This window comes from Trachinotus anak, unplaced genomic scaffold, assembly GCF_046630095.1.
Source record: "Trachinotus anak isolate AG129_WGS33_773 ecotype Australia unplaced genomic scaffold, CSIRO_AGI_Tana_v1 ptg000026l, whole genome shotgun sequence".
Classification (NCBI taxonomy): domain Eukaryota; kingdom Metazoa; phylum Chordata; class Actinopteri; order Carangiformes; family Carangidae; genus Trachinotus; species Trachinotus anak.
In genome coordinates this window covers 5,328,685-5,355,183 of record NW_027273877.1, presented here as the reverse complement: position 1 = coordinate 5,355,183, position 26,499 = coordinate 5,328,685, and the positions used below count along the sequence as shown (strand labels likewise).

At 40.1% G+C, this 26,499-nt stretch overlaps 2 protein-coding genes across 3 annotated transcripts in view; one reads left to right on the top strand and one right to left on the bottom strand.

Moving 5' to 3' along the window:
* Positions 1–1,003: 1,003 nt before the first annotated feature.
* Positions 1,004–21,433, bottom strand: LOC139609577 (radixin-like). Of its 2 annotated transcripts, none has more exons than XM_071464331.1 (15): positions 21,244–21,433; positions 19,209–19,302; positions 12,420–12,503; positions 11,069–11,164; positions 9,990–10,112; positions 9,503–9,654; positions 9,176–9,259; positions 8,695–8,841; positions 7,101–7,197; positions 6,836–6,999; positions 6,201–6,331; positions 5,701–5,861; positions 5,413–5,505; positions 5,052–5,288; positions 1,004–3,961 (listed from the first exon to the last, which is right to left on the bottom strand). In XM_071464331.1, exons 2-15 carry the CDS (start codon positions 19,218–19,220, stop codon positions 3,797–3,799), a joined length of 1,746 nt encoding a protein of 581 aa, XP_071320432.1. In that variant the 5' UTR covers positions 19,221–19,302; positions 21,244–21,433; the 3' UTR covers positions 1,004–3,796. The 2 variants fall into 2 exon arrangements, with proteins under 2 accessions (XP_071320432.1, XP_071320433.1); XM_071464332.1 differs by lacking the exon at positions 21,244–21,433 and adding an exon at positions 20,648–20,929.
* A 2,946-nt stretch (positions 21,434–24,379) lies between these two features.
* The window catches only part of mcf2la (mcf.2 cell line derived transforming sequence-like a), a 46,154-nt gene continuing 44,034 nt past the window's right edge, over positions 24,380–26,499 (top strand). The window contains exons 1-2 of the mRNA XM_071464915.1: positions 24,380–24,450; positions 24,540–24,665. Of these exons, the coding sequence (XP_071321016.1) occupies positions 24,599–24,665 (67 nt within the window). The 5' untranslated portion in view covers positions 24,380–24,450; positions 24,540–24,598. The remainder of the gene's footprint in view (positions 24,451–24,539; positions 24,666–26,499) is intronic.

Sequence of the window (26,499 nt, the reverse complement as noted above, 5' to 3'; positions counted from 1 at the left end):
AGAATTTGTGTCTGTAGGCCTTCAAGTAAAACAGGACACAATCCTGTTTGAGGAACATCATGAACTGATGCCACAGAACCAGAGATTTACCCACAATTCCCTCTGCATGACTCCACCTGGTGGACAATGGAAGAATCACAAGCATGTACACCCTGAGGCATGATTGGAAAAAAACACTACGTAATTGATTTGAGAGATTTGTCCAACTCTGCAGTGTATATAAGCCTACATTGGACTGTGGATTCAAAAAAAAAAACCTATGCAAATGTGCTTCCTGATGTGCAAATTGAGAAGAATGCAATTAGTGGCCATTTATTAAATGATGAAAAGTTTTATGAACTAATTGAAGAACCATTAAATGGTAGATGCTGAAATAGTTTGTTAGATAACATTAAAACCTGCACTCTTTAGTGGTCCTCTAAGCATTATTTACATATATAATATGATATAATTCTCACGTTTATAATAAAGAAAATTTCATGAAAATCGGTTTAGCACTGAGGGACTCACGGTCGATCATGTAGTGTCGTCTACATCTGTTTACAGTCGGAATGTATTCAACTCAATAAATGAATTATCAATATCCTTAGGCCATCTTAAAGCTGTAGCAATTTGTCTATAAATTGATTAAATTGATCAGTGGATCAACAGAAAATAAATTGGCAACTATTGAATAGATTATTGTTTCATTTTATGAAGAAAAACTCCCCAAATTCCCTGGTTCAAAGGTGAATATTTTCTGTTACATCTTATCTTTTATTATTGTAAACTGAATATTTTTGAGGTATGGACAAAAGAGGACCCTGATATTTTATAGACCAAATGATTAAATCATATCAAATCAAATAACTTACTAAGGATCTGATAAGAAACAGTTACAGTTTTACACTTTGTAGATATATAAACACACACACACACTCACACACAGGCTGTTCAACCCACTAATGAAACAAAATGTCAGGAGGAGCCTGAATACTTCACAATTAAAAAAAATACAAATGGGTGAAAATTTAAAACTTTTATTTGTGAACCAATGACATGGACTGCAATCCATCTGTGCCTGCTATCTTAAAGAATACTATCATAAACATAAAGAAAACAAAAACAAACAAAAAAAGAAAATGCTGACACATGACAGCTGGTGCCAGAGCAGGCATCATCACAGACGCTGGCTTCATTGGAGGGGACAGGCAGGCTAATAACATTCTGCTGTGAAGAATGATGGAGTCTAACCGTAGCCTAATAGCTTGACTGTGGAAGGTTTGGGGGTGTGGACATGTCAACAGGAGCTTTCCCCTCCAATGAAGCTGTCCAGTATCCTGATGTGTGCTGCTGCTTTACGGTCTTTGAACACAATACAAAAATATGAGCTGGAAGCACAGGATCATTTTTTCACCTGCTATGGCAAACACAACACTAACAATGGACACTTTGAAGTTAACACAAAAGGCAGTCTTCAGTGTCTTTTTCATACAAGTGCTTTGACTTTTAAAACTCTCTGACTATTAAAAAAAAAAAAAAAATCAACCTAGACCAGCTGTCACGTATAGCAGTAACAAATAATACCATAAACATTTTTCATCATATTGTTAATAAAAAAAAAAAAAAAAGGAAAACTTAATGTTCACTCATTTCAAAAATGCACCCTGGAACATATTTCCCACCCCACAAAAGGTAGAGTCGATTTGTTGTCTGAGCACAAACAATGTTGTTAGATGAGAATTTATATTAAGATTCTAGGGCAAGAAATTGGCCGATTCTCCATTTTATTCTAGAGAGATTTTCACAATTCACAATACTGAGGTCCCTTCACATTAAGAACAACTAATATCTCATCTCTTTACAAATTCACAAGTCCCAAGAGTTCCTTGCAGGTCTGCAAACTGTCTCCTTTCATTGAAAGTGTAAAAGAGGAGAGAAAAGTTCTGTGCAGACATTGAAGGCCATTTTAATTATTTTACAAGAGAACCTTCTTTTAAGAGTTGTGAGTCCAGTCGGCTGTATAGACCCGGCCTTTTACCAGCAACAACTCGTGGCTCCAAAGAACCCAAACACATCACAGGACCTAATCAGAATGACCTAGCTTCTTCTGAAAATGCTTTGTATATAGTACATCTCCATTCTGATATTTGCAACATTATTTCATTCACCTTCCTCATTGTTTGGGATTTTTTTCAGACAAAATGAGAAAGAACAACATCTGAGCAAGGCCAGGAGGAGGGAGAGACCACCCAGTAAAACTAGCTTCAGATGTAAGAAATAACACTTTTCAAATTTGATCTCGCGTCACCAGCGTACAGCTAGAAAGCAACAAAGCTTTGACCAAACGTAGCCTGCCCAGGAGCATCGCCAAAGGATGTAACAGCAACCAAGTTTTTTTTTGGAAAGGGGAGGGGGGAGGGCACCCTGAGTGTTTGACTGTCAGTCACCACTGCTAACATTACTGAGGTAGAGATTTGTCCTGGGTTGAGGACTGATGTTTTCATAAGCTCCCCAGCCAGAAAGGTGCCAGGCCACAGCTTCCACACCTGTACACACTCATATATACGTTCTCTCTCACACACATACAAACACACTAACACTCATACAGATGGACAGACAAACAGCTTGGATACATTACTCATCTGTCTGTTCTGCCTGTCCATTTTATCCCCTGCGCTCCTTTGTGAGCTGGTAGGCAGAGAAAACCATCTATGGTGACTGGGAATGAAACACTGGGATGGAACAGGAAAACACACACATACACAGACACATACGGCTAAACAACTACCAGTTAGCTTATCTTCATAACACTTTCAAGCTCGAGGGCGATAGCTCAGTGGCACAAGCTCATTACATGCTGTCCTATCACCTTTGCATGTAAAAACACTTTCCCTTTGTTACCTGTGTTACATTCGTTCATCAAAACCTGCCGCGCGACAAGCTGGGTGGCTCTTTTCCCTACGAGGGTCAATTCACTTCACAAAAAGGATTTTCATCAAAATCAGAAAATATTGCTATTCTTGATATTTAGCCTCAAATGAAACTATTAAAATACTGCAGTGTCATTCTATATAAACCTATCAATGTGACATTAAAACAATAGTTTGAATTGACAGAATAGAGTGAAATGACCTCAGCTCAGCTCTAATGACTCTTAGATGCTAAGAGAATTAGCATATTTAGCATGTGAAATGTTGTAACATGATGTATTATAGCAGCGCTTTGACACTGAATGAAAATAGTGACCTAATTTATTCCCAAACTCTTCATTGTGTTTGACAGACAACTAAAAAGAAGGGCATCATCAATAAAACGAGTCAAACAAAAGCAGAGGAAAAGAACTTAAAAATAAGGACAGGACACGTTATTTTTAACTGAAGACATGGAATCATACTAAAGCTTTGCATATAAGTTGTTAAGCAAACAAAAAAACACAACAAAAGTAGCTTTCTATGGCCATGTTTGCTCAAAATAAAAAAATCAAATTGCTTCCATTTTGGTTTTACAGTTTCTCTTTTCCCCTGTGCTTAAGGATTGAAGATGATGTCTGCAGGTCGACAATATTTGTTTGTTCAAGGTGGCGTGTAAGCAGCTACGTATCAGGGAGATTTTCAAATTTTCTGAGTGGAGATGTGGGACAGGACTTTGGCAAAGTTTGACAAGATAATTTCTCAAGATTGCTTAGGGTTTGTTGAGGGGCACTCGCTGGGATAACAAGGACGGCAGCATCTGTAGTCCATGAAAAATTGAGCAGCCGCTGAGGGGAAAGTTCAGAAACAGGTACTCCTGAGGGAAAACAGCCCAGGCGCTGTTCTCACATGGACTCAAATTCATCGATGCGCTGCTTCGTGTTGCCCTGTCGGATCTGACGCAGCGTTTTGTATTTGTCTCGGCCTGCTTTCACATTCTCGGCGTGTAGCACGTCGTTTGTTGTCTTCTTGGTTTCATCTCTGGCCTGGGCCAACTCTGAACTTAATGTCTGAATGATCAAAGGGAAGAAAGGATAAGAGGTTGATGAGGAGGAGGGAAGAAAAAGAGAAGACGGAGAAAAGAAGCAAACAACAGAATTGAAAAAGACAGGAAAAACAACAGTGGGATTAAGGAGCGCAGAAGTTGCAGACAAGAGGAGTGAAAACAAGAAAAGGAACACAGGTGCAGAAGAGAAAAACCGCGAAATATACGCCTCAATCATTTTAAACGAAACATCTGATTGACGCAAAGCCACTAATCTACAGCCTCTGGCTACCTGTGTGTCAAAATGTCACGTTTGGCCACTGGCCAGTATTTTCAATATTATTTTTCAGCACTGGCCTACAGGTGCAGTAGAGACACAGGCCAGTGTGTGAATTCTTTTTGATTCATAATTTATAAAACTGTTTGAATTCTTCTTGCCATAGCTTCAGTACAAGTCCTGGCCTATACAGTAGCCCGGCTTAGCTCTACAGCCTTTGTAACATATTCAAGGTTGTGAAATAAATGAAGTGATTTGATATCACCAGTTCGATCAGTGGATTACCAGTAGGTCTGCTTTAAAGCCAGGCTACAGTCTAAACCAGCACATCAACTCCTGTTAAAAGCAGGAGTTCAAAGAAGAATGGACAGAGACGTATGCCTTATCTTACCCTTATTTGCCATTGCTTGGCCGGTGTTTCTTCTTTGCAACAAAACTGCTGTTAGAAAATAATATAATCTCATTGTTATTGTGTTTGTGAGACTTTTGAGAGTCTTTTGGTGAGACTGATTAACTGAATTTTTGTTTAGATTAAAACGTTTTTATTCATCTAGTTTTAGACCTCAACGCTAAATCGCTCTCCACACAGAGGTGTCATCTATTAGATGTATATTCATGTCATTTTCATGAACTTTATATAAAGTGTGAATGTTCATTTGACGTTGGAAAGGTAGCTCCCAGGTCATTATCATTTTGTCAAAGAAATTTCGATTTTATCTGTCTAAAGTTTAGATGTAGTCCTTCAACTGAAACTTTCAGACTTCACTGAGAGGCTAATTTGGCTCTCAGGTGGCCATTTTCCAAGCCTATCCTAAAGGTTTTCGCCCTTCGCTCTCACCTGCAGCTGTTGCTTGACCCTCTCATTCTTCTGAGCTTCAGTGATGCGTTCCTCTTCGCTGCGGAGGTCTATCTGGCTGACGCCCTCATTGGACAGCTCGGCGCTGGCCTCTGCGTGGTTCTCATCCTGCTCGTCATGCTCACTCTCAGCATGGCCGCCTGGAGGAGCTGGCACCACTGTCATCGCAGTCTTCAGCTCCTCCTTGGTCTTCTCCAAGTCCTCCTGGGCTGACAGAGCCTGCAGGGGAGGACACGGAGAGGGACAGTGTTAAGACAACAGCAGCGCAATCTGTCTAAACTTCTAAGATTACACAATAACCACAGTGTTTGCTTATGTAGGATTGGAGAGAGGTGTGCTGTACCTTGTGCTGCCATTCTACGGCCTCATCTTCTTTCTTCCTCTTGGCATCTTCCAGGAGAGCAATCTTGGCTGTGAATTCAGCCAGTTCAGCAGCCTGGAATGAAACAGAGATCCTACTGTTACACAAACATCCAAATACTTTACAGAGAAATGGAATATACTTTATATTTCTTTACACAATCCCCTTAAAGTAATCCCGTAGAGCACAGAGGCTTGGGTGCATGAAAACTTAAAACAATTTAGTATGCACAGCCAGCTCACATCATCAGTCAAACAAACACACACACACCAGTTGTTCCTGGGTCTTCTGCTGGTCTGCTGCCTGTTTGGCCAGCTCTGCCTTGGCCTCCTCAGCCGTTTGCCTCTCTCTCTCCAGCCTCTCAGCCTCCTCCCTTGCTCTCTTTCTCTCCTGCTCCAGCTCCATTGCCCGGCGAGTCTGTTCCTCGAGCTCTGTGGAAAGGCACACAGACAAACACCTCGCTCACAATTTGTACTTCAACTTAATTTTTTACACATTTCAAATTCAAACCTATGATATCTGTTCGCAGTGACAGACACTGTCAGACACTGTTGATTCAGGCACATGAAACTAAACTGAGGGTGACTTATTTTTTATTTGTTGTACAGTCACCAACATATAATTATGCCTAAATGTAGAATGGGCATGGTACTCTTTCTGAATAAATAAAAACTATCCTAACAAAGTGACATTAAAAACAACCAGAGGTGATCTAATTTGACAGACAGAGATAAGAGAACAGATTAATGGATAACAAGAAAAACGGGTACCTTTCTGAGCTCTCATCGTCTGCTCTTCAATCTGCTTTAGCCTCTCCATGAGCTCTTCCTTCTCACGCTCTATCCTTTCCTTCTCTTTCTCTGCGTGCTCTCGCTTCTTTTTCTCATTCTCCAGCTGGGCCCTGAAAAAGTTTTGCATTTACATATGTCAGATTACAAGTAATCTACTTGATTACTTACATTGTGAAAGTCGCAAATACAGGGAAACACAGCAAATGAAACACTCTTAAATAAAACTTCACTAAAGCACCTTTAATTACATAAAATAACCAGGCACTCCTGCCTCAGAGCAGGTGTGTAAAAGAGGCAAGACTGCCCTCCAGTGGAGAAGCTCTACCATCTACTTTTCTTTCCAAGCAGCCACTTAAAGAGAACAAATGTTACATCAACTTAATCCTTTGTCTGTTAAGACTGAAAACTCCATGCCATTTACAATAGTCAAGTTGAAATGTTTGTGCATGCATTTACTATATATATATATATATATATATATATATATATATATATATATATATATATATATATATATATATATATATATATATATATATATATATATATATATATATATATATATATGTGTGTGTGTGTGTGTGTGTGTGGTTGTGAGTGTTTCTCTGCAGTACCTCTCCATCTGTTTGTGGTGCTTCTCCTCCCGGGCCTGAGCCTTCATCTGCTGCACCTCTATGGTGTCTGGCTTTCTCCTCCTCATGTACAATTCGTGGTTACCCATACACAATGCCAAGATGCGCTTATTGATGCGCAGTCGCGGGGCATAAAACACAAAGTCCTACAAAGGGAGAGGCAGGAAATATGTTCTTAGATGTGAAACAGGACATAATGTCTCGATAAATAAAGAAAGTCTATAGTTTTGATGAATCTGACACTCACAGGTGCTTTCTTGTCAATAGGTTTGATGACAAACTTCTTGTCATTGAACGAGATGTTTCGAATCTCACTCCAGGGGAAGCCAATCTTCGGGGTCAACCTGGAAAACATATCAAGTTGTGGTTAATGGTGTGAACTTTTAACATTTGAACGTATCCCACTCACATGAGGATGTACAGTACAGGTGGTGTAGCATGTTTTATAATATTCAGCCAGCAGATGGTGCCCAGAACAGATACCTTGCACCAAATGATTCTTCATGTTTTTTAAGTTTTTATTTTTATTTTATTTTACATCTGGGAAAGAATAATAACAGGAAACAGAAGGAGTTCAATGAAACTCAAAATATCACCTCCTGCAAAGATTTGACATGATAGGTGATGTTCTCTGATCAAAAAGGAAAAAGGGGAAAGCAAGGAAAAGACGAGATAAAGTAAGAATGAACAGAGACACCAGAGAGACGTAAACATTATTCCTTGTGTCTCTCTCCTATCACCTGGACAAGGGGGGGACACAAGCAAGGACGGCAGTTGTGATGACCCGAGATAACAGACAGGAAGGGCAAAGCACAGGGACAGTAAGGGGGGGACTATGATTAAATCCATCCTTTCCACCACAAAGGGAAAAAACCAGGAAAGACTCTCCTACAATGGACAGACACAGTCTTCCTTTCTCGACCTCTCCCTTATTTTTCACCTCTAAAAATATCTTCCTCTATCCCTGCTGGACAATATGCAATGTGAGTCCCTTACAAAGTGAAAAAATACTGGAGCCAGTCCAGCTGGTTTATGCAATATGTTAATATCAAATAAAAAAAAAAAATGCAAAATAGAAGCGCAAAAATCTGTTCTGCAGTTTTGACATCATCACAGATCATGCTGGACTGTCAATAATTGCAAGACCAACTCTGTGGTCAAGACAAGGTCCTTCACAGAATGCACATAATTACCTTGGTCTATTAGGTAAATTAATCAATTGCCAACTGGTTTGGATGATTCATTTATATGTTTGAAATAAAATATTTTAAATGCTACACTCAGATGAAAAAAATAAATCCAAAAATATAATGAGAGAAAGATACAAGAAGAAAAAGGTGTTGCATTAGTTGTTTCTTCTATTCATTTTATGCTAAAATCAAAGAAATACACCCACCCCCACTCTGTGACAAGACCATGTAAAAGTTGCCTCTTGCTGTGGGCTAGGAAGCGATTATTGTATTTTTTTCATGTTATATGGAAACAAACAGCAAATAAGGCTTTGGTTTTCAGCTTGTATAACAGCAGCTGTAACAGACGTCGTTATGACGACATGCGTTGACACACACGCACCAGCAGTTCTGATTGTGACATGCTGTATCTTGAGCCTCCAACCACTCACTTGTCCTCCAGTCTGCTGCTGTTTAGCAATCAACTACAAACCACTGCTCTGAGGCTCTGCAAAAATGTATCTGTATATGATTGGATTTCTGCTTCAAACATAGCACATCTATTTTGGGAAAATAAAATGCTACCTGAATTTAAGTTTATATATAAATATATGATACATCACTTATTTTATACGTAAACCCAGCAAATGTATTTGACTGTCTGTGCCTTACTTGTCTTCATGTTCATAGATGTTGAGGCCTAGGGCATCCACGCCCAGCCACAGCTGTGTGCCCTTCTTGTTTTTGATCTCAAAGTAGTTGACGCCATACATTTCCAAGTCCTGGGCAATCTTAAGGTACTCCATCATCGAGTCCTCTCTAAAGAAGAGGAAATGCAGAAAAAGTTGGAAGATTTTACACATTTTTAGACATAGTCTAAACCAACATTAACATATCTGAGAAATGTATCTGTGTACATTTTTAAAACAAATGGCCTCAGTATCAAATCATCAAATTACACATTCCAAGTTAAAGTAGGTCCAAGGAAACTTTAGGCATTGTTCAGCCTTCTACAGACAGTGACTACACACACAGTGATGTACTTCCACATCCTAACATGACATTACAAGTCCAAAACACAAACACTCACAGATAAGTTTGTCCCTCTCAAGAGGTTTCAAGTGGAGAATGTGATGAGGAAAGTTTGACACACCTTAGCATTCCTCTGTGTTCTTCATGCCAAGTCTGTATCCTGTCCTCCCACTGCTCCTTGGTCAGTTTGTGTTGCTCCAGAACTCTGCACACAAACACACACACACAATGAAATGACTTTCACTTGAAGGAATGTCGATCGGCACAGAATTGTTTCCTCTGGAGGAAATCATTGACGATTCTAACAGGGAACAAGACATATTTCAGGTTTGGAGAGAGATGGTGTGTGAAAACTGAGGGGAAACCCACAGCAGGGAAGCCAAGGCAGGTCAATTCGGCTCATACCAAAGCCACACATTGTAAGTTGTGACATATTTTGTATGTGTACCTCTGAGGCAGCAGTCTATCATGAGTAAGGTAGCCAGGCTTGTGGACTTCTTTGTTGTAGTCTCCATACTTGGCCTGGACAGCATATGATGCCAGTAACACAGCTGTCTCTGGAGGACAGTAGTTCTCATCGTTCAGGATGGCCTCCTTCACCTGGAAGAATGGAAGGGAATAACTGAGTTATTACATTTGCTATGTAAATTTGTGTATGAAAAAAAAAAAACGAAGTGGAAACATTTTTAAAAAAGTCACCGAATCTTCCACTGAAGATACAAAAAGAAAGTGCAAAAAATTGCAAACAGGAAAATCACCAATAATGAGACTGTAAGATTTAGGTTTAACTGGCAAAATATTAATTTCCACCAGCCACCAGCTGTTTATCTTGATGTACCAAACTCCTAATACTCACAAAACAGCAATGGATGGATATTCTGTCACAATTTGCACTACATTTGGATGAAACCTCAATTTATTGAGCGGATTGTTACCTGGAGGAAGAAGAGTCTCTGGGTGATCTCCTGGATTAGCTCCTCTGAAACATCCTCGGGGAAGAATTTGGCTCTGAACTTAAACTGCAGAGGGTTCTCTTTCTTCACATCCTGCTGGGTCACCTGAAAAATAGAGACAACAGCATCCTTAATCATCCATCTGTTAGTCAGCAGATCATAATCTTTGTGTCACAGCTACATCTCAGTAGGTGGCATGGTAGAATATTTTAAGATTGCCTAATATATATATACACACCCCAATAATTTAGTCAGGTTGATATATCAGCATGATGATTTGCTCATCACAGATTTTTCAATAACTGTGTGCATGTCAGATAATCTTCCATACAAAAATAGGACGAGGGACTTAGAAACAGTCACCATTACAAAGTATGTCCACAAAAAATAAAAAAATAAATAAATCAATACATCATTATATGCCTCTGCCATAAAAAAGTGTTGGTTGGGATACAATCCATAACAAAATCACATTATAGTACTGTGATAAACAAGCATATTAATTCTTTTGACATCTAGGGACATATGCATACAGGCACAGTTGGCGCTTTCTCTGTATCTCTCTCTGTCTCTCCGTCTCTGTCTCTCTCTCTCTCTCTCTCACACAAACACACACACACACACACACACACACACACACACACACACACACACACACACACACACACACCTAAGCCCACACAACATCAGTGTGAGGGGAATTTTTTATTCACTTTTTTCTGTGGTCTCTATCTATCTCACTCTCTCATCGACTCAGACAGAGGCAGACAGAGGTTTCTGTCACGCATACTCTGTAACACACAGAGACACTGTAATAGTGGGGGTTAATGCTGGAGGGTGTGTTGGCCTGAGTGAGAGAGGAAGCCTCTTGGAAGAGCACATCAGAGCCACCAAACCACAGCACAAGTTCTAGACCTATCGCAGACAAACAGACACTGACGCTGGGTCCTGACAAACAAATTTAAAAGAGAAGGAAGAAGACAGCAAGGGTTTAAATGAAAGAACAGCTTAGTGTGTTTCGATGGTTATGAAGTACAGAATTTAAGTGAAGTGAGACTCACCTTCTTATTGAGTTTGAGCCAGGTGATATAGCCTTTACTGTCCACATACTGTAGGCCAAAGAACCAGACCTCCCGCAGACCCACTGTCTTCACCACCTGGGAACAAAACAAAATGAAATCTTAATTCCTACAGATTCAAAAAGCATCATTTTAAGAGTAATCTTCACGGCAGTTTTGCCTTATTTAGCAGTTGACAGTGTAGACAGACAGGAAATAGAAGAAAAGACAGACAGTGGTGATATACCACAAAGGTCACTGGGAGTGAATAATGATATAAGACCATGGTTATGCAGAAAGGGTCTTAAACCACCGTCTACATGCAGAGTTTTAGCATGTGATCATCACAATAAATGAGGTGATAATCAACAACACTGGCAGCCTCTAACTATTTTACATAGCTTTAAAATGTGTGCCTCCAGGAATTCACAAGACACCCAGCTGATTACTTTACAAACCAAAGCAGAAGATTTTTTATGTACAGTGCCTATTACTGATTGATTATTACTGGTGGCTAAAAAGCAATTAAACTTGTACAGTAACAGAGAAAATTTTTCCTTTTTACAGCTTGACACTGAATAGGTCATTTGATAGGCTGTTGGGTCGCTGTAAAAGCCTAAGAGTTTAGTCATGTATCCTTTATTTTTGGTTAGACATGATAAGATGGGCTGCACACAACAGAATAAAATCCTATAACTGTCCTTTTACATTTTCCCGATTGTGCATTAACATCCCAACCATGCAAGACAGCAGACGGTCACATCAGATTATGCAAGTCTGCAGTTTCAACTCTGTGGATAAAACAATCTGGGATTCCACTTGCTCGGAGTATGTGGGAGCATATGATTTGCCTTGTGGCTGACTGGACCAATAATTTTCTTTGTGGTGCAACAATAATCATTCTTAGATGTGCCATTTAATTTTAACAAACATGATTATGCTACTGCTGTAAAAGTGTCTTAAACTGGCTGATAAATAAATGCTCACTGGGAGATCAGGTAAGCAGTGTGAGCATAACTGTGTTTTTGTTTAAATCATTTGATTCACAACACAATATCTGCTTATGGATAAAGGCTGAGGAAAAGATGGAAGATGATTAATAACATTAAGTGGAAATTGAGATTCAGACTGCATCCTTATGATGTGCTTTGACACTAGTGTTTTCAGGTAGGTAAAAGTTCTCTACCCTGCAATGAAATGCTTCTCTTTTAGACAGTGACTAACAGAGGTGAAACCAAAGTGAGCACTCTCAAAATGGCAGTAAATCCATGATATAAATATGAATATAAAAACTGCACAGCTTTTTAGAAAAAAGTAACTAGTCAACATTTGTGGTTATGTTACTTATCCTCACCTGGTCGAAAAGCTGTTTTCCTGTAGTATTTGGTTGGATAGCAAACTCAAGCTCTGCATCCATGGTGGTAACACGGACATTGATCTGGGAAAAAAAACACAACAGGAAATTTACTTTGTTTGTCATATTAACACAGGCAAACCATGTAGAGGATGTTTAAGAAGATTTTTGTGAAGCAGCTTTAAGTTTTTTTGTTGCTTTGTTGACCCAGTGGAAATTATTGTCTCTCCTTTTTTCTTTTCATAGGGAGAGCAAGCCCCACCTTTCAAGGCAGCCTACTACTCAAGGACCCTTGTTGGGGAGGAGCAGAGGATAAAACTTAGACACTGTCTGTGCCTGGTTAAGCAGCACTGGCAGTAGGCCTAGCAGCAGCTGATGGCACAGAACAGAATGAGGCTGACCTCCGAAGCATCTCACATCCTTCCTCCCACACCTACATACACATTGAGCTTGCCTCAGTGGTGGTTAACAACTCGAGAAGAGACACAGAGGGAAGCGTGCATGATACACACAACAGCGAGAAGCAAAATGAGAGGGAGACTGCAAAAGCACAAAGTTTAGCAAGAGCACAAGAAGAGTGAAAAAAAAGCATGGGGGAGATAGAGTGCAACAGGAAGCAAGAGAGATGATCTAGGGTGTGCTTCTTTTGAGATTAAGTTACAGTGAGGTTACTGTTGACGGGCCAACCATACAAAAAAGAAGGGAAAGGAAAAGGGACACAGAAAGAAGAAACTGAGGCAATGAAACCTTCCTTTTCCAATTATACACAAAATCCCAGGAACGCTTACTTTGCATTTCTCTTTCTCCCTCTTTATTGCTTCACCATCTCCCCTGCTTTTAACACTCTCACTGTCTCTCTATGCAATAAATAATCCATGAAACTTGTGTCTATACAGCATATAGCTGGACTCCCCGTGCCACCATGGAGCTCAGACCACTGTGTATCTGCCTCTGTCTCCCTCATTAATTGCCCATGAAAAGTTGCAGCACTTTCTCTACACTATAGGCATCTTGCATGAACACTCCAGCATGGCCTAGACTATTACTGAAACATGCAACAGTCTGTTATGTAACATTATTTTAAGAAAGGCACTATCTAACCTGCTTAGGGCAGAGCTTTATTTTGGTTGAAAATGCGGGCAGCTTCCCAGGAAAAGATTATGTCTTAAGTGACTAAGTGATTGTATTTTGCCATCAGACAGGGTCAATTTTGCTTAGGATAAATATTTTGTAATATTCGAGACCAAATCTCTCTGGCATGCTTGTTACCTTGTTGCCTGCTTGTGTCTTTCAATGCATTTTAGACATCAAGACAAAGCTTTAATCCATGGCTGGGAAATAAAAGGAAAAATGAATGGTTTCACAAAAGGACAACTTTTCATCTTCAATGTTTCTGCTGAGTGTGTGTACAAAACTTCATAAATAATTTGAAGCCTACTTTCAGGTTGGAGAATTTTTAGTCATAGAATAGTTTTTACCATGATTCCTAGGATTGATTATGGGATGCTTTATGAATGTACATCTCTAGGAACTCAACAGCAATGATTGACATCTAATAACATTAGTGACTTAATACAACACAGCACTGCCAATAACGAGGATGCTATGGATAATGCTACATGGTAGAACATGAGATACCTCTTCACTAATTAGTTTTGCTTAGGTGGAGATACTTAATTATAAACAACAGATTATGGATTAGTGTTAATCCAATTACAAATCTAAATATTCAATGAGAATCAACAATTATATATAAAGTTGTATCAGAAGGTACAATCAGGCAAAAAAGTCAACCATATTTCATGCTACTGCAGCAGGCCTTTGGGAACACTACACAAGCAAAATAAAATTTTCAACCAACACGAACCACCACCCAGGAAATTCATTAACAGGGGTGGTAAGCACTGACACCTCCACCCCTCTCTTTTTACACTATGTCCTGTACAAACAATGTGATATGACCGAAAATTAGCGATGAGAGAAATTCTACAAAATGGCCTTTCAAATGTTCTTTGATTTCTGCAAAGAAGTTCATAAACTCAGATAATAGCAACATCAGCAAAATAACCTGTTCATGGTTCACTAACAGATGAATTAAGACTGTGTTGGTTTCAAGAATAGCGGCCTCAGTGACTTTCTGAGACACGAGTGGTCATGGAGAATGTAGTACTGAGCTGGGGTTTCCAAGTGACCGGCCTTGAATGTCTCTTCCACTGTGTTTGTGTGGGGCCCGCCTGCCATCAGCAATCAGCTGTGAAAGAGCCAGCCTTTGTGCTGCATGTGTGTATGTGTCTCTGCCAAAACATAGCCAACCCACAGAGCAGAGAGGTGGAATCCTGTATGGACCAGACGGTCAGTTAATCCTCTCTCTCCTGCAGAGAGAGGGGGAGGAGAAGCGGGACAACAACATGCCGAGGCACTGACACAGCTAATCACACACACCGACAACTGAGAAGTCTCAAAGGAGCAACTTTTGCAAGCCTGTCCTTATACGACACTGTCCGTCTGGCGACACTAGACACACTGACTGGGCAATATGACAGTTCTTAAGAGGACCAATCAGATCTCTTTCAAAATCAAAAAGTTTAGAGTTAGACTTGCAGTATAGGTCAAACAAAGACATATTTCACAAGATATCAGATTCTTTTGCAGGTCAAAGCATGTCTACTAACAACAAATTCAGGTGTGTTTGTTGCTGCCATATTAGGGAGCTTGAGAATCATCAACATGTGTATTGACGTGCTTTAAAAGCTCCTGAAAGAGGTAATCATTAAAATGAGTATAACACTGGATGCCCACTTCACACAGCAGTGTCACGTTCCAGTTGTGGTACCTGTCCATTACATCTCATTTCAGCAACCACCTTTGCAATACAGTTTTCAGTTTCTTTGCTGACATGTTTTGTGTTTGCAAGTATACTGAATAGACGTTTGCAGCTCATTTGGACGTAGTAACAGATGTTTTATGGTTCTGTCTTACTGTTTAATTACTGTACATCATCTTGTATGACTATTTCCTGAAGAGTGTATATTAGCAGCTGGAAAAATGTGTCTCCCTAACCCCCTCTCTTTTTTCCATCTCTTTCTCTTCTCTTTCTTTACTTGCTTAAAAATATGACATACTGCTGAATTCTTTGTGTTAATACAAAGTCAGTAATAACTCAAATGATTCATTAAATATTAATTTGAGGTTAATCAACAATAAATAAGAGACACAAGCTGTTCCGACAAAAAAACTGAGCCAAAACGAATTGATAGCACAACTTTTTTCTGTTTATTGGTTTATTTTTTGTTTTTTTAAGCCTACATGGAGAAATTCAGCCTCAAACAAACTTTTATACAGATATCCTGTTATATTGCCATTAAGAAAACCCCTCGTTAAGTGGCCTTTGCTTGTTTACATGGAATCAGAGGTGTGACATATCAAACTACACCGTCAGTGTCCTGTCACCGCAATGCTGGCTCTGCCCTCCACACAGACATTTATCCACTTCTGTGACTACCTCCGCTGCCAGTATAAAGGCTGAACAGCAAGCTTTAATACAGAATAGTGAGGTGGAATAAAGGCACAACATTTCCGTCTTCAACAGGCTGTATAAAAGGGGACATAAGTCTTGGGACTGGTATAGCACAGCAAGTAAGTATCTCACTGATTGTTCAAGTTGTGTCAAATCCAAAGGCTGCATCATTTATATTTTTTCATTTTGTGGTCTAAGTGTCATTTTGAGATGTTTCTAAATCCCCCTCTCCATTTCAGTTGTGAAGGCGAGTTCTTGCTCAGACAGGCCCCTTGTTAAATGTGCAGCTGTTTAGTTACTGTAAGCTGTTTAGAGGAGCTTTGTTGAGAGAGGCCTTAAGAGAGAGACACACGCTTCAATCAGTAGAGCTGCTAATCTGGCCTGCTGGGCTCTGAGCAGCTGTCTGTCCTTCTGATTAACCCCCCCTGCAGGGTGAGGCAGGCCTCAGGGGGAGGGAGGAATGGAAGGGGGAGTGAATCACCAGTACCTACAAACACAGACATTCATCTTTTGGGGAAAGAGAAGGTGAATGCAGTGTGTGGGAAGCACCTCAATTCACAAGGGAACAAAAAAAATAAAAAATCATCATAATTGTCATCTCTGCCCAGTTGACGGTTGCACAGACAGGATCTGAGTGATTTTACAAGATACACTCAAGGGGTAATAAAAGGGAAAAGGAGGGCCTTACTTAACCCTCTTGATTGTGAACCTAGCTTTTGTGTGATAAATGAGGTGAAAGGTCAAACACAACTGGCAAACAAGAGTTTTAATGTCGCCCAGCACCAACATTGCAACTCCTCCCTTCCCATAACCCTTACTGTTTTCCGACCTCTTAAAACGCTTGATGAGCACTACAAGAAATTCTTACCTGCCTTTCTCCACTCTAAATTTCCCAGTATTCCTGAACTTTATGCTCATCTTACTGACTTCCCTGACAGTCCTGTGTCCTCTGGTGATAATCCTCACTCTTCACCATGCTTCCACAGAGACAGGATGTTGACACAGACTGGGCCCCGATATACACAGCAGGCCCCCTCTCCTGCAAACAGGAAAACAGCCACAAGCTAGGAAGCCAGCTAGGGCCCTCTTCCTGTGGGGTGCTGTCACCTCATAATCCCCCCCCCCCCAAGCCCAAAGAGTGCACGAAACAGAATGGGTGGGGTCTAGAGGGTGTGGGACATGATATCAAGAGATAGAGAAACAGCACATTAATCCATATAACTGTACAATATGTTGACGTTAATGCTACTATCTAATTCACAATCAATGAATCACCATTAAAAACATTTATTGATATATTAACCACTAATGGCATCCAAGGAGCCATGCTTCAGTCAGGGAGAAGCAGAACTGCTGTTACAGAGGCTTCCACTAAAAACTGAAGATTTTCCCCCTGCCTTTGTGTTTACGACACATAAACCCCATAATAGGAGTGTATTCCTCAGGCCAGCAACGTCACAGCCAGCAATGTCCAACAGTAATAAAACACCTTCCAGGATTCTGGTTCAATTTGTTTTAAGTTGCTGGTCTCACTATAAAAGGCTCCACATAAAAACTCACTTTTGACCTTAAACATCTGGTCACATCCTAAAAACAACTAACACTAAGGTCTATTGTCCAGAGTCTGGATAGTTTTCTTTACACGTTGCTGCAGAGCTCAGCTGTTGAACAGCCCGTTTTATCAATATAAGAATGTGTTATGTAGCTACACTACATCTTGTGTGTCTGTCTAATTATTTTATCTTCAGTTATACAATTAAGTTATGAAGATATTGTATTTGAATTTTGCTTGGTCACTGTTTCACAGGCTTGAGAACAAATGAAGCAGGATCGAGAGAAGCAACTTTGGAAAAAACAGCATTACAGCTGTTAATCTGCCACAATTCTAATCATAAATGAATTTCAAAAAACGCAAGGATATAAAATTCTATAAAGTTGTGTTTGTTATCGCACTACTGAAAAACAAATTCAGTCACCTCCCGGCTAGCTTAACAAACTCTTCTGTTACTCAAACTTGCGACCATCTTATGCCAGATGAGTGGTGACACTGAGACGAAAGAGGCCTATTCCAAAAGTTTTGAGGTCTGGCACAGATCCCAGTGAAGGTCATGTCTGATAGGCCCTGCTCTTGCTTCCTCTGTGTATTGTGTCAATGCCTCCCTGCGACAAGCTGTACTTTCCCTGTCAGTTATTGTCTGTGACAGAGATGTCACTCTCAGCAGACTGGCCAGCACTCTGCTGTCCTGGGGGCTGTTTTTGGGATGGTGCCCTGGTGACTCAGGGGACAAGAGGGGGAAGTGGAGAATGACATCAGTGCCTGGCTGTCCTTCCCCCTCCCACACAGAGACACACACACAAACACCCACCACCTAAAGAGCTAGACAGGAGATGTGCTTCATTTGTGGCAAAGCCTGAAGCCTGTTGTTCCAACTTCCTAGGAAAGTTTCTGATGCAAGCATTAGCAACTTGACCCTGAAATCTTTCCAACGCTTTGTTTCAAATTCATCAAGTGAACCAGAGCTGGTGAACTAAGAATCCCAAATACGCAGAACAGCTGTGTCATATTTTGTTTGAGCAAAGTAACAAGTGGGCTACACAACGTCTTACTGTAAAGTGAAAACTAACTGTGCAACATGCAATATCCCTCTTTCTGAGTCTGTTTCTGATGAAAATGCAGCATGCCGACGGTGGGAATCAGACAGCCATGAAGGGACTGCATCAAATTGGTTTTGATTTGGCGTTGTTCACATCCCAGGACTCTGGCATTCTCTCCACCCTTTAAGCAACAATGGCAGCAGTGTTGCAGTTGCAAGGCCTGTGGGCCAGGCAGTACACTTCACACTCTGGCTGTTGTTTACTTGGAAGAGGAGTATGAGGAGTGGGAGCAACCATGGGGATGAAACTGCCACTTCCCAGAATGCTCAAATGTAGCTTTGGGCAGTGGTGCATGCCGACTATTATGACAACTAGAGAGTACTTCTAAAGAGTCAGTTTATACAAACAGCCTAGACAGGAACAAACAAGCAACTTTCATGTATCTGATTCATATCACATATCCTGAGCTTCATGGGTTACTGCTTAATAATTGTAACACTAAAACTTGATTTTTTCTATCAAAAAATCTGACTCAATTAGCAGGGAAAGTGTCTAAATCATGTGTTTTCCTGACTTATTCCCCTTAGGAGTGCATTTCTGTATATATCTGTGAAACACAGTATGATAAAAGCAGCTGACACTTCTATCTAGCTCCCATCTAGCTTTCAGCTTCTTACCGGTTTCGGCATCTTTGCTTCCTCTCCTCCTTACACCCGACAGCTGAGAGGATAAATCCGTCAGAGGACGACAATAACACTTGTATAACAGGGCCTGAAAGCGAAACAGACAATTTTTTTCTTTAGGCACACGGTACACAACTGAAACAATATGAGCAGCTGCCTATGTACAAGATAATGTGCTTGTGTTTTTAGTATTTCCTCTTTAACTAAACGATCTGCCAAAAAACAACATATTTAATTACAAATATTAATCTTTAAATCTAATAAACCTGACCATTTTTAAAGGGAGAATTCTGAAAAAAACTAAAGAAGAATAAGAATAAGCAAAAATGAAATGAATCCCATTTCTAAATCTGTTAGCTAAATCTGTAACTATGGGTGACACAAACCCCAAACAGCCAGAAGCACAGAGAAGTGGTTTTACTTTCAATCCCAACAAGCTTTACCACTTATTGTACATATGGCAACTATTGCAAGGGTGCGTGGGGGGGGGGGGGGGGGGGGGGGACTACTTTGCACATAATTTCTGTGGAAGAGAAAACAGACATTGAAAGACAGTCAGTACATTATGTAGTGACTCATGGGTTACTGTAATTGTCATCAAAAATCAAAAAAGATCAGTCTGACACAAATTATCGGATATTTGAACAACAGGTTTTTATCTATTTCTCACTGCAGCTCATGATCTTATTAATGTTCACCATTTATATGACCCATTATTTATATCAAGGCAATTACAAAATTGTGCTCAATAATTTTCTTTGTGACTTGCAGCCACACCTACCATTGTCAGAAAGTGACATCGCCATGAACCCAGGCTCACACAACTGGAGGAAGCAATAAAACTAAATGACTGAATGAAACCAGATTCTCTTATTGATTATTACCGGGTATATTTGATCTTAAATACAACAGTAACTTCAGCCTGAAATTATGCAGGAAAACTAAGAGTTTCTGTTGTGCAGACACCTCACATCAATTAGATCTGGATGCTCTGGCATGGTCTGATGGTATTATGCTGTCCTAGATGCACAATCTCAATCTCAAAGTTTACAAAGAGTTTCTATTTGCAAAAGACAGAGCAATAACACAACATAACTTGCTTGAACAGAGAGACTAAACAGCATAATTATGTGCCATTGGTTCTGTCACTAAGGCTCGCAGTTTACGAGTTGTTGTAGTCCTTTACTGATTAGACAACACTAAATATTTTTAAATCTAGGATGCAAAACAGACTGTACTCCATTTTGGTAGTTAACGGAATAACAGTGATTATCACCCTGCGAAGCAAAAGTCAAAGTGAGTATAACAAAGTATGAGAGAATAATGAAAGATTTTGGTTCAAGTAAAACTTGTAAAGTTGTAAAACTCGTAGTCGTACTCCAAATGAAGACATGCCCACTTGTAGCTTGTAAGCAATTAGCTTGCATATTTACCCGCCGAGAGTTGGCTTCCGTTACGTTGCAATTTAACCACTATTAATTCAAACGGCAGTAAATAACCGTTACACTATTAGCAACGCGTTAGCTACAACAGCGCGGAGGGACGGAAAAAATATCAAAATACATGCGTTTGACGTGTCAAAATGGCATTTTTTTTTCCTCCCCTCCATGAGTTTCACTGGTTAACACGATGTTAGCGGTCGCACGACTCTTCTTTCCGAAATGCTCTTCATGAAGTCAAAAGCTGGGCCGTTGAAAGGCTGACATTTTCAAGATAGAGGGTGTAGTCTCAATAACGGGACGAGGCTAGCCAGGGTTTTTTTTTTTTTTTTTTTTGGTGTGAAGTTTGAAAGCACATTCAACGTGTTGGCCATCATTAATTCACCACATTTGACACCAAAAAAAGAGAAGCAACCAGTAAAAAAAAATAAATGTGACTTAAGACGATGTAAGGCACATTACGGTGTGGTTACAGGCACAAACCAACGTTTATATTGCGTCGTATAAAATAAGAATCGGTCGAATACGAGGATATCCGCTATTGCATCAAACTTGCGGAGAAGCTCATCTTTTAGGGAGAGGCAACTCACCGGGGGGACGAAGTATGTCTTTAAATTGATGTAAAAACCTTGTATCTTCAGGTGTGACAAAGTATCCACGATGGAAAATCTGTTGTAGTTCCCGTTCCTTATGCCTTCGTGCTTTTGACGAGACAAATTCCCACAGACATAGAAAAACCGTTGAAGTCTAAACAACCATAAGGCGATTTGGGGTGCTACTGTCGAGCCAGCCGGAATACAATGCCACGGCTTCCGGTCCCAGCTTTAAAAATAAAAGCCTTGTGGAAACGTACGGGGAGAAATTGTAGTCTTTTGTAGTCTAAATTCTGCCAGTACAACAGCAACAACAAGTATAGTTAGAAAGAAACAAGCACAAATATTTAAAGTGAAAATGTAGTCCTCCCAAAATCCCCTTTTACAGTCGTTTAAACGACGATAGTCTATTCACAACTGCGTTGATAACCCATATAAAATGACACACATAAAAAAAATAACAACAGCATTTTTTTGTAGTTATAGTTTCACTTCTTGTCTTTGCAATTATCCAACTAAAAGGTAAATTTTAAGTAAAATTATTGTTGTATTTTTATGTTCTTATTTTGAAGGAAGAATCGATTATTTCCGGTCTTCTCTGCAGTTTCTCTCCTCAATTTGACGCAGCTAATTGCGGAGATGTACAATATGGCTGTCAGCAGCCGAGAAGTGGATGCAAGGTATGTATGAGGCATGCATCGTGGCATATGATGTATGGGGGGTGATTTATGCCAGTGTTGGACTGCACATGTGAGTCCCCCAGAACTGAACACAAAGCGCACTTGCACCAAGACATTGACTATTGTGGAGTATTCACACACACAACTATGCATTTCTGGTGTTCAGCAGTATTTGAAGTAAGTTTTACGTCCAGCAGTTTATATATATGGTTTGATTGATTTGATTTGATCAAATCATCCATGGATCAAACACACAAAAAGTGAAATTTTAGAATGAACAATATGAAAGATATTTGTCCTGGGACAGACAGTAAAGCTATAGAGGAGCTTTACCTCTGCCATATTGAATTTATCACAGTGTAAGGAGAAGCTTTGAGTAGTGGAGTCTGTGGATAACCAAAAACTGAACAAGACAATGCCAAGAGTTGATAGAGCAAGATTCTCTTCCCAGATCCTGTGGTGGATCCGTATCTTCAGCTCATTTTCCCACAGTCTGGATTGCTATCATAGAGGGGAGATAGACAGAGTGTAATGAACTGTGAAAATGTGACACCGAAATTTCTGTCAAGATCCATATTTTGGAGAAGGCACTTATCTAGAGCTGAGGGTGAATCATTTTTAAAAGAAGAAGTGGGTTTCTCATTTGCAGAAACCTGAAAAAATGACTCATATTTTTTTTTGTAACTGAGAAATAGCTCAGCTCCTCTGACATACAATACAGTGGGTTTGTTGGATGGACCTGTAACTCATTTTTTGTACTTATTTCTTCTACCACCAGATGTCATGGTGTCTCTTCTGTTGCTGTCTATAGGATTATGAAGGGCTCCTCATTTGCTGGATGAATTTAATTTGTCAAAAGGCACATTCTTACAATACAGCCCACAGTAATTAGGAAACAGATAGAGCTGCTTATAGCATTGCTGTATTAGGCCACACAATTCTTCAACACACATACTGCACAACAACTTCCAGCCCGGTCACCTTGACATTTGTTAACAATTACAGCAATAATGTGATCAAACACAGATTTTCAAGTCTCCAGTGACCCAGTGTACAGCTTGGTGAGTTACACAATCTTGATCACAAAAGTAAAGTCTGTTGAGTGAAGTCATTTAAGTGACTGAGTGAGCAGCCATTGTGACTTACACAGGGAGGAGGGAGGAGGGGGCGGCACTGATCACCACATTTGATCATTTAATTATATTTAATTTAATTTCAGACAAAATCAGACATGCTGCTTCTGTTGACACCTGCTTCTGTGAAGAATTGCTCTTTTTTTTTTTTTTTTTAAATGTGTAATTTCTGATTAACATATTTGGTATTTGACCAGATACATATTTTTTAGTGCCTGGTCTCCTGTCTTTAATATTTGTAGTGGTGAGAAACTGAAAGTGAGTTTGTGCGTATTTCTTGGAAAACACACACGCACTTGAAATCTGCTAACTCCCCTATTCCCCTGTGCTCTGGGCATCCCTGAGGCCATGGCTGTGAACTTGGCTGTTAGAAGTGTCACATTGTGTTGCACGAAGAGCTTGCCTTGGTCTTTATTTAGCCTGGCATATCACCACGTCACAAGATCTCGGGCCATATGACTAAGGGCATGCTGCTCTATTGTCAAAGCTATGAAAGAAGCCTCTGTGTGGGGGGGACTAGTAATTGGATGGGGAATTGGACAAATTTGCCTTGATTGTTCTGCCAGAAGTCATCAGGTGTGTGTGTGTGTGTGAGAGAGAGAGAGAGAGAGAGAGAGAGAGAGAGAGAGAGAGAGAGAGAGAGAGAGAGAGAGAGAGAGAGAGAGAAGTCAGTGGTAAGACTAGATTGGATATTGATGCACACAACCCTCACCTGTCAGAAAGCATCTTAAAATACTGAACTGAAACCAGCTGCTTGGACTATAATTATGATTATTTGAAAACTACACAAAATGCTTACATTATATGTGAATGTGCCTGTAGTGAATTTGGTTAAAAAAAAAAGCAATTTGGACCATTAACTCGCTCAGCAGACGTTGGCACAGATCACTCAATCTGCAGTTGACACTTGCAAGAATCTTGTTATCAATTAAAAAAAAAAAATGCTACAGTGGGTATAGTGAGTGCTAAAATTGCAGGAGATGGTGCCCCACTGGAAAAATAGTTTATGTGTTATCATAAATCAACACTTTGACCCAAGTTGACCATGCACGCCCAAATGCCAAGATAAATTGCTGTACAGCTCAATTTAATAAAAAGATCAAATTGGCGTCAGCAATGTTGTTAACACCAGTGAGGACAGAGGTGTGTGTCTGGTACACAGAGGCATCAATGTTGTGATGTGTTATGCAATTGCAAAAGTGCCATCAGTGCTGTCCTGTGAGTGTGTGTGTGTGTGTGTGTGTGTGTGTGTGTGTGTGTGTGTGTGTGTGTGTTTCTTCCTTCCTCCCCTCCCTCTCTGTGCACTGCTGACTAAATTAAATGGATAGTGCATCAGTCTCTTTCAGTTCTCATTATTCCTGCTGTGTCCTTTCACCTGAGTCTACTGCTAAGTACGCTCAGGGTTCAAGTGTTGTTTTTAGTCACTGATTCAGTCATATCGTTGTTGTTTCAGTAACATTTAGCATCTGTGCTCTTTTAGGAGCCGTGAGGCACATGTGAAGAGGAAAGTCTGCTGAGTTTCGGTGTCCTGGAGCAAGGATGGGAGACCAGCAGTCAGTGCCAGAGGAGCTGGAGAAATCGCTGGAGGTGCTGTCAGAAGTCAGCGGTAGGTCCCTGCTGAAGTCATTTTTTTTAAACCTTCAGACAGCGCTTTAATATAGAAGTTACTAGTAGGACACTCACTCACTTTGTGTCTTGTCAAATTTGATCTCTCTTGTGTAGATTGTATTTTATTGTTCCAGTTTAATGTTGATGTCGCTTATTGACACTCCATAGCAGCAGGTGTTTGAGTCAGTCAGCTGGGGCCTGTTTCACTAAAGCACTGCTTACACGCAGATCACAAGCGGTGCTAGTGTCCTGTTTCACAAATGATTGTCCCTCGCCAGGGCTCTCACATGTTCATGCATGGGTTGCGAGTACGGTGTTTCGTTTGATTGGTTAATTGTGAAAATGATGTTGAAATTATGTTGCAAGTCGTAGCGTGCACGTTGCAAATTTGTTCTGACGGGCCCTTGGTTTTTTAAAGTGGGATTTTACCTTAGGTGTCTTTCAGGGAGTTCCAGCAAAAAGAGGAGTAATTTATCTCAGTGAGACGATATGAGAGCGACTGTACAGTTTACTATTATGAAACAGTTATAGATGCACACGTGATTGTCTGTGCAGAAAACTGTGACCAATATAGGGTTCCAATGAGTAAAATCTGAGAGGACTTAACTTAGTTTACATCATGCAATGTTCATTTGCATTGACTTTTCAGGTTCCCACTCTCCTCCTGCCTCCCCAGGCTCAGCTTAACCCCTTTCATAGTAAGAGTCGCTAGTGCAGGGACAAGGACATGATCCTCATTTGCTTCTAACAGTCAGCTGAGAGACAGAGGTGGCCTAAAGCCAGACCAGAAGCTCCATCAACAGCCTTTGTCCAGTTATCCTCAGGTCCACAGTAAATCTTCAGTCTAATACCTGCGCATTTATTGTTTAAAGAAATTCTTATTAACATTACAGAGTACTTTATTACTCCCAGTGGAAGATTGATCTAAATAATAGGACTAACCCGACAGTTAAGTTAATTTCAACTATAACTTATCAGCTTCTTTAATGGTGTGACTGTCTTCAGGCAGCAGTGACAGGTAAAGCAACAGTTACACGCGAGCCCTTTTATTCCTTCGCTGGATCTTTTTGTTCCTTTATCCAGAAAAAGCCAGAATAATTGAATTGGTCATCACCGTGATTAGTTTTGAAGCCATTTACGAGCAGGAGGGCACAGGTTTTGATCTTTTGGACTTGATCTAAATCTAATTGTGAAGAATGCCACTTAATGAAAAGTGCATGACCACCATTACTTGCTACATTTGAAGTTTAAATGGAAACTGTTTGTGTGATTGTGTGATGATAAATTAGGTAAAATAAAGATAATGCGATAGACTAAGGGAGGAGGAGACCTTTACAGACGGCACCAGTGTAATTTTAGTGTTTTTCCGATCATCAGTGATGCGCAAGAGACGTCCAAACCCACTGATGCCACAGTTAGAGGGTCCTGTTGTCTGAGCTGCTGCTTATTTCTTAGAAGTCATTAGCTATAAGCAAATAAATACAAACAGGGCTATTGTTACCATCAGTATTTCATTGTAATTGTTGTCACAAGCAGTCTTCTGAGAAAAGAAGAATGAAATTAATAGCAGTAAATGTAATATAACCCAGTGGTAAAAACCTTTTTCATTCCAGTTTTGGTATTTAAAAAAAAATATTTGCCTGTAATATTTAAGGATTACATATTCCCATATGAGCTGTGACACAGTGCTTTATGGGGCAGTTGCAACTTGCAACTGTTGCAACTTGCAACTGCACAGTATGTGCGGTTGCGTACTCATTTTGACATCATAATATTATATATAGGACGCTTCTGAACACAGTCTATGATTTTCTTCTTCAGTCTTCAGTAGT